Below are 17,227 nucleotides of genomic sequence, written 5' to 3' on the forward strand. Positions count from 1 at the left end.
AAGCTCAATTAAGTGTCAATGACCTTGTTTAGTTTGTTGTGAAAATCTACAAAATATATTCAATAATACCAGCTATTTGTTTTAGCTACATGCTTTATAGCAGTGGTCTTCAACCTATTTTGGCCTACCGCCCCCTTTTCGATTTTTTTCTTTAAAAAAAAATCGCCAGCGCCCCCCTCTAAGAAAAACACTTATAAAGAAGCGTGAGAAGGCCGATTTGAACAAAATATCACCTAATTATTAATTTTTATGCTGTCAATAACACTTATCCCGCTTGGGAGATGACCGCATGCCAAAAGCGATTGTTGTGAACTCCTTGGCCTATGACTGACGAGCTTTAAGAAGAACTGAGTTACAGAGGTGCCCCCTACCCCGTAAGCGCTATAAAGATTTATTCAGGCGCCATTTCGCTCTCACTGGCATAGAGAAAAGTACCTGGCAGCATTCTTTGGCAGCAGATAGCCTCTTAGAGAAACAGTTCGAGAGCTCTTACGAAAACTGCGGGACAAACATTTGATACTCAAAGAAAAGCCATTATTGAAGACAGGCACAAAAGACGGAAAGAAAACTTAAATAGAACACCAGCATACAACGGCTTTGTCTGCATAAAATTCGGGAAAATATGTAGGTCGCAGTTGGGTTTGCGTAGTTATGTGAAACACTGGACTCAGACGTAATCTTCGGAATTAAAGGCAAAAACAGCCAATATTATCATTATACAAAAAAATTATGTCAAATAATTTTCAGTGATTACACACAAAAATTAATTGTAAAGACTTTCTTTCAAATCCTAAGAATAGTCTCCGTTTAAATTTTTGAATATTAGGGCGTACTGTTTTTTTGGTTTAATAGTAAATTTAGTTTTATTTTTTAATATAAATATTATTATTGCTGAATTCACTACAAAAAGAAATTAAGCTAATTGGAACCTTGAGCCCCATGCAGTCTGATAATATTATAAATTTCAAGCTTTAAATTAGCCAAAACAACGCGAAGGTCTCCTCTAGTGGCTACATCCAGTCTATTTCTTTGCTTATTTATTAAGTTTGTTAAGCACTGAATCTATGTTAACAATGTATGTTTAATGAAAAGCTAAAACATAAGCCAATTTCGACTACAGTTTTGGAATTTTACTGAAACATTTAAATGCAGCCACATCTCTGTTGTGCCTCCAGGGGCGTAGCTAGGAATATCCACCGTTTTGGGGCCAGGGAGCTTGACATCTTTGGGGGCCGCTGCATTTTGCTTAATATTTAATTTAATTAATTAAAAAAGCACTAATTTGCCCCCCCCCCCTTTTTGAATGGGGACCCGTCTCCCCCCACCCTAGCTACGCCACTGTGTGCCTCCTATGTTTACATTCTTTTTACTGAAGACTCTGTTTTATGAATCTATTTTTTCATGAAACTCAATTTAAACATCAGTAACAGATGTTTAATAATGGTCATTTAAATATACATATTTTAAATTTTAGAAGCGAATCTTAATTTCTTCATAGAGCATTGTTATGTGAATTGCATAGATATGGGTGTCCTTGGGCAGTAATTCATTTGTCAACAAACAGGTTATGTGAGATTCTAAAACTCTGTAAAATAGATTTAATATCTCGATAAAAGAGAAAATGATATTATCAATAAAAGTTAATCTCTTTCCTAGCAGTCGGAGGTTCATTCCATGTAAAACATTTTTTTAAAGCCTGCTTTAAGTCATCGCCAACCGTTGAATCTTCCCATTTCTCAAAAACAAAAATTATTTAAGAGTTAAAAAAAAAACGAGCCATAACAATTAACAAACCCCTTTCGAAATCCAGCGAACTTCAGTTTACAACAAGAGTCTAACATCTTTTTCATCATTTGTTTCATAAAACTGTTGAAAGATGCGCTTATTTTCGGCATGGGTTTGTATTTTATTTACAGTTGTATAATTAGATTCAAGTAGAAATGAAATTGCGGGCTAAACTTTTCTTGTGTATCATAACACACAATGTAAATAGTGAATAGATTTGTTCTTTATTTTATACTACTTATGAAGTCATTGTAGCGTCCAACCACTGATGCTTTCCTATATGTCCTCATAAGCTACATAACTAGACAATTTTGAAATAATATTTCATCTCTAACAAAAAAAAGTATTTTTGTGTTACATATGTTTTAAAATAAATTTAGTTTTAATCAATTTTTCAACAATATCACAAGTATTTTTAAAAAAAGCTATGCATTTTTCTAAGAAGCCATTAAAACATATCCTGCTTTGCCGTTTTTTGTTTTTAATTGTAGATTTTTATAATTGTTCATGAATATTCTTAAATTATTTTTGGAAATCGCTATATGCTCGTGAAGCGGACTTGGTTTCATAACCTCATCTTAAAATGCCATCAAATTAGAACTTACTTTTTTTCTAGTGGCAATTCACTAAATCTCAAGGAAATATTACATGACATACCAGTGAGTTTTCGTAACAACATTTTAGCAATATTTTTTTGTTTTTAAAAAGTTAAAATATTCTTTGAAATGTTACCTTTAATGTTTTTTTTGCAATTAACATTTACATATCAATATATTAACATATGTAGATAAAAAAACTATAATCTAAAAGGCGTATTAATCTACCTACTTTGTTTATCAAATCTTAAACGTTTATAAGCGCGTGATCCAAGGACAATACATACTCTACAATCATAGCAAAAGAGTAAGAATTTAAAAATAGAAAATGGGATTCCCGAACTCAATTTCTAACGCTGTTTCTGTTCTTAAATTAGAAGCAAGTTAACTATAATTTGTCTATATTTAGTTTTCCAGCTTTAATGTTGAAGAATTTTTAAATTTGTTTTGTTTCAGAGCACCTTTAGTTTCTTCTTTCCGCCTTTATGCCCAGCGCCCCCTTACCGCCCCATTTTGTGCCCAGCGCCCCCCTACCGCCCCTTTGGCTCTCAGCGCCCCCCAAAATCTCGAAAACGCCCCCTTGGGGGCGATATCGCCCCCGTTGAAGACCACTGCTTTATAGCAATATTTTCCAAGCTACAAGTTAAAAGTGCGCCATTATTATTGCCAGCTAGAAATTTAATAAATACACAACTATATAGTGACTAGCAATAGTAAATATATGGTGTGAAACTTTATAATTATTTATGTGGCGGTAGTTAAATACATACTCATTTATACGTTTGGTATAAATATCAAATTTTAGGGATGTAAAAACACATACACAATCTGATTGTGACAATCATATGGCGGTAAGATAATATCATAAACATATGGAATTTACAAATACATACCTAACTTTTGGTGGGTAAAAATATATACCTAATTTTTGTTGTTAAAAATACATACCTAAAATTTTGCTGCTAAAAATAATACCTAGCTTTTTGGTACCGTAAGATATGTACAGACCAAAGTAAGGGGCGAACACCCTTCCGTAGTTTAGATTGTGGCTTAAAGCTAGTTGCTAATGTAATACATTTATACATTAATACAACTATATGGTGGTGAACTAGTAAATACCCAACTAATAAATGAATACATACCCAAAGGTCTTATGAGTGTTTCACTTTCTCCTTCAGTAAGCAATAGAAAGACAACAAACAAAAATCAATGATTAGTTATAGGAATGAAGCTATTGTCCCACGCTATGAATATGAAGAGATTTGTTTCCCCTAATTTACGTCATATTTCTCTATTCCTATGTTTTCTTTTTAAAAAATGTTGTTTAAAGGGGATAACTCCAAATTTACAACTATCTCTCAATAACGTTGAATTTATTTCCCTTTTTCTTTTTCAATATCAAGCAAAATAATTAATTACCAATAATTGGCTTAATGCTTTTATTGCTTTCATGTTTTGTTAGGTACAATAAATAATGTTTTAGAGTTTCAACTTGATCTGAGAATGGGTGTGGGAGAAACAACGTGTAAAATTATCTAAGGGAAAAATTCCACATATTTAGCCATATCTCTTAATACTGAAGGATTACTTTCCCGTTTTGGTATCAAGCAAAATTACTAGTAATTACGTCATTAATTAGTTGCTTTTTTGAATTCATATTTTGTTTGGTACAAGCAAAAATCAGTCACTTAATTCCACCCCCCCTGGCTACGCCCATGAAGAATTATTCTCTCTTAGCAGCAGAGGCGAAGTAGGCAAAGCGTGCGCCCGGAACAAGGTACTTTATTGGCGCCCCCCCCTCCATTTTCCACGAACATCACATAGAAATATAGGTTTCGTGTGGTGCCCCCCTGAGGGTGTCGCCCGATCTATCGTGCCCCACCTTACTACGCCTCTGCTTAGCAGTCTCAGCGAGATTAAGCATGTCGGTACATGTTTTTTTTTTTATTCTTATTTACAACTTGAAACTTGATATTCACATCTTTGGCGACATTTTTTTTGAGAGTACGGACATGTTTCAGTTACAAATCTAACGTTTGTCGGTATTGCTTGTTTGGTTTTTTTTAGTTACAACTTTTGACCTGAATATATTTTCTTGATTTTTCACTACTCAGTTTTGTCGAGATTTGTTATTTTATTATTTTTTTAAAAATCTATTTCAGAATTTTATGGAATATAAGATAGCAGACGGGTTGCTGCAGTAATTAGATTGTTGATTTCTCTCTTCGGTCAAACAGTGCTTTTAAGGAAATCTCGCGCGCCTTCTTGTAGAGTCGCGTGCTTGGCGCCACCAGGCGGCGCTGTGTTTTCTTCGCCATTCAGGCCCAGGACCAAAATGTCATCTGAGCAAAGTTTGATTCACTTAGCATTAAATTAGCAGATCCACACTGCCCCGCTAACGTGTGGTTTGTCACGATTCCCGGGCTAGGCTACCTCTAGGGCCAGGCCTGGGTCACCCGGAGAGCGAAGAACGTATATTGCATGAGGTGGGGAAAGTTAAAACATGTATGACAGTAATAAAAACCCGAGTCGGTCATTGATTTTTTTATTCGGTTCTATTTTTAAGGCCTTGAGAAGATATAGTGAGAATATAGTGAATATCAACAGTTTGCCACTCATCTACGATTCGATTAGTTTCCCATCGATCTTTGTCTTTGAACTGGTCTGATTTTTGATTGAAATAGCTCTTTCAATTGTTGGAAGAAATGTGTGTTTCCCATCATGATCAACTGATAAGACTCAAGCTTGAAGCAAGGAACAACGCAGCAACAGTTGCAATGAAATCACAAAACAAATAGGAGAAATAGAATAAGTTTTGTTTGTTAAAATAGAAAACGTTAGAAAGAGCAGTAGATCTAGGTCAAGACTTGGTACAAAAGTCTTGAATTTAAAAGTACAGAATACTAGAATAAAAATACATCCTGCGTTGCTCGGGTTAATTAAATAATGAAAATGTTTACCAAAATCATGTTAGTTTTAAAATTTCTGCGTTATTACTTTATTATTATATTTATTATTATTGTTATTACAGACAAGCTGAACCTAAGAAAACTTTACATAATATTGAATAATATTTAGTACAATTAAATGTGGTATAATACAGCGATATATTAGGGTCCCCCGGTGTGATTGATCCTCAGCCTCGTCACCATTCCCTTAACTAGTGGGTTCCAGAGAGGGAAACAGAGAGCGTGCCGTGAAATTTGATTGTAACAGATACACTAATTCTCGAGTTTAAAAAGTATGTTAAGTTGATCTTTAAATAATAAACAATATAAAGCCTGGGAATAAAGCATTGGGCGTAGCCGGTATGTACAGCTAGTATAAATATGGAATGTATAGAGATTTGTTAGAGAAACCCAGTTCTTAGATTTATTTGTTAAATGTAAATTGAAAGCTGCGTATCCAAACAGCTACAGCTGAACAAAATTGAGCATTTGCTTGAACCAATTGGAAGTGGGCGATGATCTTAAGCTCAGATTGCTAAGTCGAATTTCTAAAAAAAAAAAATAGTCAAAAGAGAGATTGTGCTCAAGCATTACCCACCCAACGACAATACAGGGAATGAGACTTTTGAAATACACCATTATGAGCTTGTTTTGTTGACATTTGGACATTGGTGCAGATATCTGAGGCAGTCGACGGTGTTTGCATCACACTTCTGCCAAACAAAATTCCTTAACTTTAGGTCACAAATAATAAAATGCTTTCAGCTGTCTACATATCCTGTAGACCAGTGATGCTCAAAATACGGCCCGTGGGCCACATCTGCCCGCGAAATGGTTCCATCCGGCCGCCGAAACGTCGGTACGAAGTGTAGAAAATCACTTTCCTCTTTTTCCCTTCGTAAAAAAAAGGTGAAATGTATATTTACCTACTTTAGTAGGACCCTCAAGTTTTCTTTGATAGATTGGTAACAAGACCTTTAACTTGTGTACGTTTATGAACTGGGACTATGAATGTAGAATATACCAGAAAAAGTGAACGGATCTTTACTTTTTTGTGGAGCATGATAATAAGCCAACATTTTTGTTTTAAAAAGAAAGTGTGGCTGTTTAAAAAAAAACAACAACAGATAATTGGTATTATGAAAGTAATATGGGGGCATTCTTGATTTAAGGCGCGAATAAAAGATTGTAAAATTACTCCTAGAGATAGGAGGAGTTATGAGAATATTCACCAAAAAGAGACAAGAAAATGAGTCGGTGTAAGCAGAGCAATGAAGCAATTTTCCGATGCTTGAAAAAAAAAAGGATAAACTTCATATAACTCTTACTTAATGTAAGTACATATTCGTTAAAGTGGCCCGCGACACAAGGGTCGAAAATTGAAATGGCCCGCAGGTCGAATTAGGTTGGGCATCACTGCTGTAGACTTATGTTCTAACCACTCATATAAGCCAAGTAGCGATGTCATTAAGTTTAATTAAAAGCCTCTAGAAGGCTTTTAATATTCACATTTCACAGTCAACCAATTAATGTTTAGAACAGAAACAAATACAACAAATATAAATATTTTCACTTTTTCGTTATTAAAAAGCTTTTAAAACTTTTGCACATGTATGCACAAAACATTACCAATATAGTATTTTACTTAATCTTATTTTGGACATAATAAAATAAGATATAAAAATAGTGAATAAAGTGGGATAATTATACAAGAAAACATTCTATTAAAAATTAAATTATATGATTCAATTCAATTATTGAAATCAACTAATGTATCCACTTGTGATGTTCTGGTGTTGACACCTTTCAACCTACACAAACATTTTCCTGAGCGATTTTATTGTGTGTTTCACCCGAGTCCTCTCGAGAAATAAAATACTTTTTTTAAAACTGGTTTCAAATGTTTTCTATTCTGACTTATGTTTTCTATTGTTCACTGGCTTCTACGGACAAAGAGAAGTAATTTTTAAGAAATATAAAAATAAAGCTAAATTAAAGGAAAACACTTAATACTGAAACGAACGATAAGAAAGATTCATTACAAGAGATAACATTGTTCTTTATATATTACCGTAGATAGGAAATGAAAACAATAGATTTTGCGTGTACAGTTCAGGCTCAGAACAACCCTAGAATTTCATACGATAAACAAATTAATGCCAAGAGCTTTAAAGTTAACGTCATTTTAACAACTATATAAATGCAAATATAAATCTCTAGCTTAAAAGAATACATAACAGTTAATCTTCGTATCAAACCTCCTTTACCTTTATTACCGCTAGTTAGTTGCCCAATTGTTTTGAAATAAGTTCTAAAACTAATGCTTGCTTCATACTGAGTCGTGTTAGTGTCAGAAACGGAAGACGTTAGAAAATGTACGCTATGGAAAAAAGTGCCCCCAAAAATATATTTTTCAAACCAAACCATCGCTTTACAACACTTTATTTACATTGTACACCGATACACCAAAGTGCTTGCTATTTATAGTTTTTTCCGCCATGTATGAAATCTCCAATAATAAATGGTATGTATAAAAACATACAATGAAAATAGCTTGTAAAGCTATGTTTAATAACTTTAATTTATTTTGTGTGATTCGGAGATACAATTGTTATTTTTTCACCTGATACCTACAAACCTTATCAACAACATCCAAAGACCAATATCTTTCTAGGCTCCAGTTTATTTTGAAATTAGAAAACAGATAAATAAGAAAGAATTTTGTTTTCTTCTTCAAGGGGTAAAAAGGTCATGGACTTCTTCATTAATAACTGAAGCTTCATTTATAGATTTGCGCATTGGTCCAAAAATTAGGCATCTAAGGTCACAATGGTAAATGTGTCAATGGTTCATTATAAAATATATTTTTCCATTTATTAACTAACTCAATAAATAGAATACTGATTCAAATGTTGTTTTTAAAAAAGAATTTTGATACGAACTTCGTTTTAGTTATAAGTTTCAAAAATAACGAACTACTTTTTTGAGTTGTAAACGAGCACTCTTCTTGAAGCATTCTTTTAATACTAGGTTATATATGACTTGTTTCCCTTTTATTCATGGACATGAAATATTGACCAACATTTATCAGTCAGAGTACAAAGAAAATCAACAATAGAAAGGTAAACAAAGGTGACTTACAATTAATCAGTTATGTGCCGGAGAATTAAGTGCTAAATTTAATCTAGTTAGATGATATACTCTCACATTTTTTTCTAAATAATAAAACTTTCATTGAGTAATTCCTAGATTATTTGTGATTAAAAAAAAATCATCCTTTCAAATAGACTTAATCGTGATATTTGATATGACATTGAAATGAATTTTTAGATTTTCAACAACCGCCCAGAAAACCTATCTAAATCCGGCACTGATGACGTGGACATTTAATTAACATATTTAAGATTATTATGGTTTAAACTTAGAGAAAAAGAGTCACAAGAAATTGAAGTCTTTAGTGAATATAAAAGTTTACATTAGAAAATGTGTATAAGCATTGTCAGTGGCGGCGCTTGAGTTCTTATTGAGGGGAAGACCAAGGACAGTATCATTTGCAACTATCAGAATTATTTTGTCAAGAAATCAATATATATGTACATATTTAGAAAAATAAATTGTTTTAGTGTGTTCTCATTTCCAGAAAAAAACGCAAGAGCCGCCACTGGACAAAAGAGCAGTAAGTATGAGCTATAGACAGAGCGAAACCTAACATCAGCGTTGTTCACTTTGTGGGCTCAAGAAGTCAGAGTATGATTAATCTGCTGATACAACTGACTTAATGACAAAACATTTCTTCTAGAATGGGTTATAAAAAAAAATATAAAAAATGTTGTAGTAATGATCAAAGGATGTGGCAGGGGGGGGGGGCAAAAGTATATTGGGGGAAAGAAATGTCTGAACAAAGCTGATGTTAATGTCAAACTCTCTATATCAGTTACTTAATAAGGTACAATTAAGAATGTAACTTTTAAATTTGTAATTACTTTAGATTCTTTTTTGTTTTTGCTCAATGTAACCCAGCCAACTTTTGTAACTTGTCTAGGCCACCATGTGAGTCTCTTTGATTGAACTAATTCATCTTCCCCTCCCAATACACATCAATAGCTGAGCCTTTGATTGTTACTTATTTCCCCTTCCTTCTTGGCTAAAGTAACGTCCTTATCTGATTCTGTAAGTAAATCCCCCTCCGCCCTAGTCTACGCCCAATTACCTGATCCTGTCCACTTTGACTGTAGCTACATTCAGTGTCCTTTCAGGTGAACACCCTTACCTGATCATGTTAAATGGACTGCAGCTAACCCCCTTTCCTTTAATCAAAGCCCTTACCTGATCCTGTCCACTTTGACAGTAGTTACATTCAGTGGCCTTTCAACGCCCTTACCAGATCATGTCAATTCGTATGTAGCTAACCCCCTTGCCTCTAAAAGTCAACGCCTTTACCTGCTTATAGTCAAATCGACTGTAGCTAACTCCCCCTCTCAAAGTCAACGCCTTTACCTGCTCAGGTCAAATTGACTGTAGCTAACTCCCCCCTCTCAAAGTCAACGCCTTTACCTGCTCAGGTCAAATTGACTGTAGCTAACTCCCCCTCTCAAAGTCAACGCCTTTACCTGCTCAGATCAAATCGACTGTAGCTAACTCCCCCTCTTAAAGTCAACACCTTTACTTGCTAAAGTCTAATTGACTGTAGCTAACCCTTTTGACCCTCAAAGTCACCGCCCTTACCTAATCATATTAAATCGACTGTAACTAACCCCCTTGCCCCTCAATGCCCTTACCTGATCCTGCCCACTTAGAAGATTTACTTCTTTTGCTGGACTCGTATGGAATTTCAAAGTCTTGCGGCTCTGGTTGTGTTAGTTCTGACTCTAGCTTCGACTGGAGCATATTGTAGAACACATTGGCTAATATCGTCCTCGTTTTGGCCTGAAGGTAGAAAACAAATGACATTAAGCATGCCTCGATTTGAAAATGTAGAGAAAATCAACCACAAATAAAGTATGGCCATGACCATCACATCAAGTAATGCGCAGTATTAGACATTAGAAATGCGTTTACAAAGTAACTGTTCTCAATTTGTTTTGCATTTAATTAAAAACAAATTGGCTGTTACTCACGATGGAATCTGTACGTTTAAGTGACTAGAAATATACAAACAAGCAAAATATTTAAAATACTGTTATGACTCTTCCATGCACATCTTCCATGCGCACCGCCATCCAGGCTAGTGCAGAGATGCGCACCTCTAGTAACCAGACTAGGAAAGGATGTTGACATTAAGAGAAACGATTTCCGCCCAAGTAGAGAGCCAATATGGAGAGATTATGCCTAAGATACAGGGCCGGTCTTAGGCCACTGCAACCAATGCGGTCACAGTGGGCCCCGCGCTTTCATAGGCCCCGCGCTAATTCAGGGTGTAATTATTAAATTGCAAAATATATACGAAAAATTTCTGGAAATCTCCTGAATTTATTAAAATCTCCTGAAAACTCTTTAAAATCTCTACAAAAATAGACAAAATTGTCATTTGTGGGTGTCATTAATTGCGGAAAACGCCAATCCAACGCGTGACAAAAGGAAAAAAGGCATTGTCAGCTTTCATGTAATAATCGGGCAAATTTATACCTTAATCGGAAGTTCCAATACTTTATTCACTTTTATAGTCACTAGCATATAAATATGCCATTGGTTACAAGGTTCGTAAAGTACAGATCGCAATTTTTAGCTTAGTAAAGTCGAACTTTTTTACTTATACAAAATCTTAATTTTTCACTTAATATCCTTATTCCCACACAGACTAGGCCCCACGCAATCAGTTTCGCATAGGGCCCGCAATTGCTAGGACCGGCCCTGCTAAGATAGATGTTGTTTGTGTACCTGTGATGTCTTGTCAATAAATATCGATGTGCCTCGTTGAGTTGCCTCACTTAAGTTATTACAATACTTAAAATTTATACCAGACAGACAGAGTGAATTGATATAAGCTTTGTAATATCAAGAATCTTTCGCCTGACTCTATCTTTAAATTAGTTATCAATTTAGAAGAACTCTATACACTAAGTGAAGCTTATGAGCTGAACCGGTATTTGGAAGCATGCTATTGAGCTTTAGAAACATCCGAAATAAGCTAAATCAAAGTATTTTTATACAGCTTATAGCAATTCTATCTGTCTATCTGTCTGTCTGGTAAAAAGGTTTGTACACGTTATTTATCTCACACTAAATCTCGGATCAAGTTGAAATTTCTCATAATTATTTTTGGTACCTGACTAAACAAGAACCAATAACAATTATTCACCAATTAGTTAATTACCTATTGCTAATTTTTTTTTGTGAGGTATCGAACAAAGGAAAGAAATTGTACTTGATGTGGTGGTATAATTTTAATTAGTCCCCTTGAAAAGGTTTGAGCCCTTGAATTCAAGTCGCACAACTTTAAAAAAAAATGCATCGATCACGGTAACAGTCACAAGATACACCCCCCCTGTTTTTTCTCCCCCTACCCCTTTCCAACTGGTCCAGACAAGTGATAAGATCATAGTGTAGTGAGAAAGTGATAGGATCATAGCTTAGTGAGAAAGTGATAGGGTCATAGCGTAGTGAGAAAGTGATAAGATCATAGCGTAGTGAGAAAGTGATAAGATCATAGCGTAGTGAGAAAGTGATAGGATCATAGCGTAGTGAGAAAGTGATAGGATCATAGTGTAGTGAGAAAGTGATAAGATCATAGCGTAGTGAGAAAGTGATAAGATCATAGCGTAGTGAGAAAGTGATAGGATCATAGCGTAGTGAGAAAGTGATAGGATCATAGTGTAGTGAGAAAGTGATAAGATCATAGCGTAGTGAGAAAGTGATAAGATCATAGCGTAGTGAGAAAGTGATAAGATCATAGCGTAGTGAGAAAGTGATAGGATCATAGTGTAGTGAGAAAGTGATAAGATCATAGTGTAGTGAGAAAGTGATAAGATCATAGTGTAGTGAGAAAGTGATAAGATCATAGCGTAGTGAGAAAGTGATAAGATCATAGCGTAGTGAGAAAGTGATAAGATCATAGCGTAGTGAGAAAGTGATAAGATCATAGTGTAGTGAGAAAGTGATAGGATCATAGCGTAGTGAGAAAGTGATAGGATCATAGCGTAGTGAGAAAGTGATAAGATCATAGCGTAGTGAGAAAGTGATAGGATCATAGCGTAGTGAGAAAGTGATAGGATCATAGCGTAGTGAGAAAGTGATAGGATCATAGCGTAGTGAGAACGCTAAAAGCATGAAATAACGCTAAACAAAAACAATTGGTAAAAAATATTTCTAATCACACAGATTTATTATTGTCAGTCTAGATCAATTACAAATTTAATTACATGACTGATCCAAGCTAATTGATACAATTACCCTTAATATAGGCTTTTAAGAATAAAAAAAAATTGTTTTTTTTCTTGTTGTAAGGACTCAACAATAAGATGCGTAGAAGTTGGGTTTAATTGGGCATTTCCTTAGTGACGCGACAGTTTATTAAAATGTTAAAACGGAAATAGGGTAGAGAGAAAAAAAAACGGACAAAGGATTAAAAAAAAACTGGTTGTAGTGAATTGTGTGTATGTAATAAATATGTGTGTTTAAAAGGCCGGATTATCTTATTCTATACTATATGTTATGCTGTTTGGTTTGGACATTTAAGAGCTTATGTCAAGTAAACAGTTTGTTCAACAACATCTCCACTCTAATAGACTAGACCAACTCACCAACAACATCTGCACTTAAATAGACAAAGTTTACAAATATATTTTAGTAAAACTTCCACTTCGGTTTAAGAGCCTAAAAATCGTCAGTTTATATTTCGGTTACCAGCCTCAGACAATTTTGTGAGAAATTATGACATAAAGCTATTCCTAATCATAAGCGGCATTTATCAGTTCATACATTAACTTTCGATCACATGATCATTGTTCGCTTGACATTAAAATATATAAAAGTCATTTCACATATTTAATTTCCTAGCGATCATGTAAAGGTTTATAGTAGTATTGTAGGAGTGAAGGTGAAAGTCAGTTTAGTTGAGAAATGGGACTATTTTGGGGCTCTTTTACATTTTACGCTGTATTTAAAAGAGAATTTGTATGTTAATAAGTAAATTTAAGTTATTGTATTGATATCGTGAATAAGAGCATTGATTTTCTTATTTTTAATTTAGTGTACGATGTGAAAGTAAATTATATTTCAAATCGAACGTTTCCACTCTCCACTGGATGAAATTTTTTTTTTTAGAGATTTGATAGTTTCTTATCTTACTTATCTTATATATTACAGACTTTACTTGTCAATCTTGTCATAAATGTTAAGCAATGACATAAACTCTTCTAAGTCATGAGTTTTCCTAGCTGATTCAGGCAACCCATTCCATTCTCTAATGGCACTAGGGAAGAAGGAGCACTTGTACGAATTAGTTCTACCGTTTCTCACCGAAAGCCGACATATCTTTTGACCTACTATATTGCACTGGAAACTGTGTTTATTTTCTAACAAAAAAAATTCTGAAGAGATTAAAGAAAAGTCTCGTTTACATTGATAAAATGGTAACTTTACTTTTTCTGTTAAAATGTCTCAGTCTTTTTCCAATCTTTTAACTTGTAATAAAGATTCTATAAAGAAGATTATGATTTTATGATTATTGTTGACCAGTAGCCGAGGTAGTTGGTTACACACACGCCGACATTTACCCGGCAATCAATCAGCTATTCCACTCCTATAATCAAACACGTCAGACTGAATATGATGATAATAATGCTTAATCCGGAGAGTTCTTGTCTGCCCGAGCAGGCAGGAGCTGATCCAGATTTATACAAAGGCTACTTGGGGCATTAAAACAAAAGGGTAGGGGATGGTTATGACCTTTCGGACTTATCGAATACTGAGAGTGGCTGGACCTCGAGATGAAGTTCTATTTTGTATCGTCTACTCATAACATTCAAAACTGAAGATTGAAATAATGTCATGTTTGTGTTCGATGTCATTGACATACATGAGTATGATGATATTCTGTTTAATCTAGGTCACCTAGCTTCATAGAACTTAATCTAGTTCATTTAACTTCATATAATTTAATCTAGGTTTTTAACTTCAAAGAATTCAAACTAAGCTTTTTAATTTCATTAATTTAAACAAGGTCTTTTAACTTCCAAGAATTTTATATAGGCCTTTTAACTTCAAAGAATTTTATATAGATCTTTTAACTTTCAAGAATTTTATATAGTTCTTTTAACTTCCAAGAATTTTATATAGATCTTTTAACTTCCAAGAATTTTATATAGTTCTTTTAACTTCAAAGAATTTAATATAGTTCTTTTAACTTCAAAGAATTTTATATAGTTCTTTTAACTTCCAAGAATTTTATATAGATCTTTTAACTTCCAAGAATTTTATATAGTTCTTTTAACTTCAAAGAATTTAATATAGGTCTTTTAACTTCCAAGAATTTTATATAGGTCTTTTAACTTCCAAGAATTTAATATAGGTCTTTTAACTTCCAAGAATTTTATATAGGTCTTTTAACTTCTTATAATTCTTATAAATCAACACAATTTAAACTAGATCATTCAGTCAATATAGTTATAACTTCATAAATAAGGTCTTCACACATAATATTTTACTATATATTTCGTAAATATTGGTCACAAAAATTATGTGTCATATGTTACAAGAAACACGCCAGAGTGCATGAGATGTTTTTTCTGTGCAGGAGATAATTTGAAGATTCGTATAAAAAAATTAAAATGATATCAACTTAAAGACCTAAAGGTGGAACTGACTTCGTCTTAATTCAACTTACATTCTAGAAGAACAATGACGTGGACATTTCCACTCTGATATTCTTTATAAATATATCGTTTTAAATTATTCATGTATTACAGCATAGTTGAGCATAGAGTGTACAAATATGTTCGTGTTAGGTCGAACGTTGATTGATTCAAATAACTCATTCAATTTCACTCGACATTAGCTTTTTTTTTAAAAGTATTTTTTATATATTTTTTCCTAGATTTTCATCGCGCATAAAGGTTAAAAGTCGAGAGGACTTTGTAATGTAGTAGCGCTGTCTGAGTCTGAGTTTATTTTCGAATTATTTCTGCCTGTCTCGTACCTCTATGCCAGGCATGTCAAACTCATTTAGGTGTATGGGCCACATAAAAACTTAATATGACCTGAGGGGCCGCAGCAAAAAAAAAAACAGTTGCAAAACAACCTACTAGTTTTATGTAAATTAGAAACAATACAATAGAATACAAAAATCAATGGCACACCTGTCCCTTAGCTAAATTTGTAGTAATATTTGATAATTAAAAATTATTATGATTACGCATTATTTTGTTTGTGCTGATACTTGACATATTTTCTGGGATACAAGTTTATTAATGTCATGTTGAAGTTTTGATCAGATAATCTCGAACGGTAATGTGTTTTTGTAGCTTTTATAATGGAAAAAACTGCTCACAGAGATCAGTGCTTGCAAACATAGCTAGAGTTCTGGCTGCAAATGTCCGCAATTCAACGTACCGTTCAGGTAAAGAACTGTAAAATTTTGGCACAGCCACATTTATATACCTCGCTTTCAAATAATCTCTCTGCTATTCTATCAGCTCTTGTTGCACATTAGCAGCAGCATTTTCAGAAGCATATGAAAATGGAGACACAAACAACGAAAATTCTTGCTCGTATAAAACGAAGTCACGAAAACGGTCATTGAAAGCTTCTACTAACGATTCCAGGTGTAAGACATATTTACCAAATGTTGTAGCCGTATTTAATCTTTTTGGTTCCTGACACGTTGAGAAGTGAACAAGATTTTCTCTTCATATTTGATTTATCCATAGTCGTAATTATGCTTGAAACCACTTCACATGATCACACGCAGTTTTGACAATTTAGTCTTTACTTTGAATTTTCAAATTCAAGTCTTGCAGGTGACCAGTGAGATCAACTGCCAATGCCAAATATCCTGAACCAAATCCTGAACCCATTCGTCAGTTGGGAAAAGCTCAACAGGTTCACCTTTTATGTTCAGAAACAATACAATTTCCTCACGCAATGCAAAAAATCTTTATGACAGGAGAGCCATCGGACTTCTGTGTAGTAGTGAGCACAATCAAATTCGTGTCCAATGTCATCCAGAAACATTGAAAATTGGCGATGATTTCAACCACGGACACGAATAACATTGAAAACGACTGAAACCGGTCTTATGACATGTTGGAACTGTAATATGCTTTGCGCAGCATGTTTCTTAGTGAATGATGCACTGAAAATGAGCAAATTTAAAATTAGCATTAGTCTCTCTTATTTTTGCTAATAGCTTTGCATCAAAACTATTTCATTTCATGGTTGGTGCGCCATCCGTTGTTATATAAGTAGCTTTACCAAAGGTAAACAATATCATCTCCTGTTATTTTTCAAAAAGAAGTGGTGTTAGAACAGAGCTCAAGTAGCTCCTAATTCTTGTCACAGGCCCTTATGAATATAAACAACTTTGCTACACCCGTTACATCAGTTGACTCATCGAGAGCCAATGAAAATAATTCAAAATCAACTTGTTTGTTCTTTAATTGTTCACGCAAGCTGACGGACATGTCATTTATTCTATCTGCCAGTGTTCCTAGTTAACGCTATTTCCTTGAATATTTTCACCTTTTCTGGACAAATTACTTCGGCAGCTTTAACGACACACTCCTTCATAAAATCACATTCACTAAATGATTTGCTATGGCTTGCGATTAAGTTTGACAAAATGGATCATGCTTTCACTGCAGACTCACTCTCGATATTCGGTTTAACAAATACTATTTTTCAATTCAAGTAGCTTGTCTTCCAGCGTAATAGTGGATTATTTGTATAAAATACAGACGTAAT

General features: G+C 34.0%; 1 protein-coding gene across 1 annotated transcript in view; it reads right to left on the reverse strand.

Annotated features, from left to right (window-relative positions):
* Positions 1 to 17,227, reverse strand: part of LOC129922494 (uncharacterized) — a 72,463-nt gene that overhangs the window by 3,877 nt on the left and 51,359 nt on the right. Inside the window, exons 2-3 of the mRNA XM_056008925.1 lie at positions 10,108 to 10,255; positions 3,524 to 3,553 (exon numbers count right to left, since the gene is read on the reverse strand). Of these exons, the coding sequence (XP_055864900.1) occupies positions 3,524 to 3,553; positions 10,108 to 10,255 (178 nt within the window). The remainder of the gene's footprint in view (positions 1 to 3,523; positions 3,554 to 10,107; positions 10,256 to 17,227) is intronic.

The sequence above is a fragment of the Biomphalaria glabrata genome, chromosome 13 (genome assembly GCF_947242115.1).
Source record: "Biomphalaria glabrata chromosome 13, xgBioGlab47.1, whole genome shotgun sequence".
Taxonomy (NCBI): domain Eukaryota; kingdom Metazoa; phylum Mollusca; class Gastropoda; family Planorbidae; genus Biomphalaria; species Biomphalaria glabrata.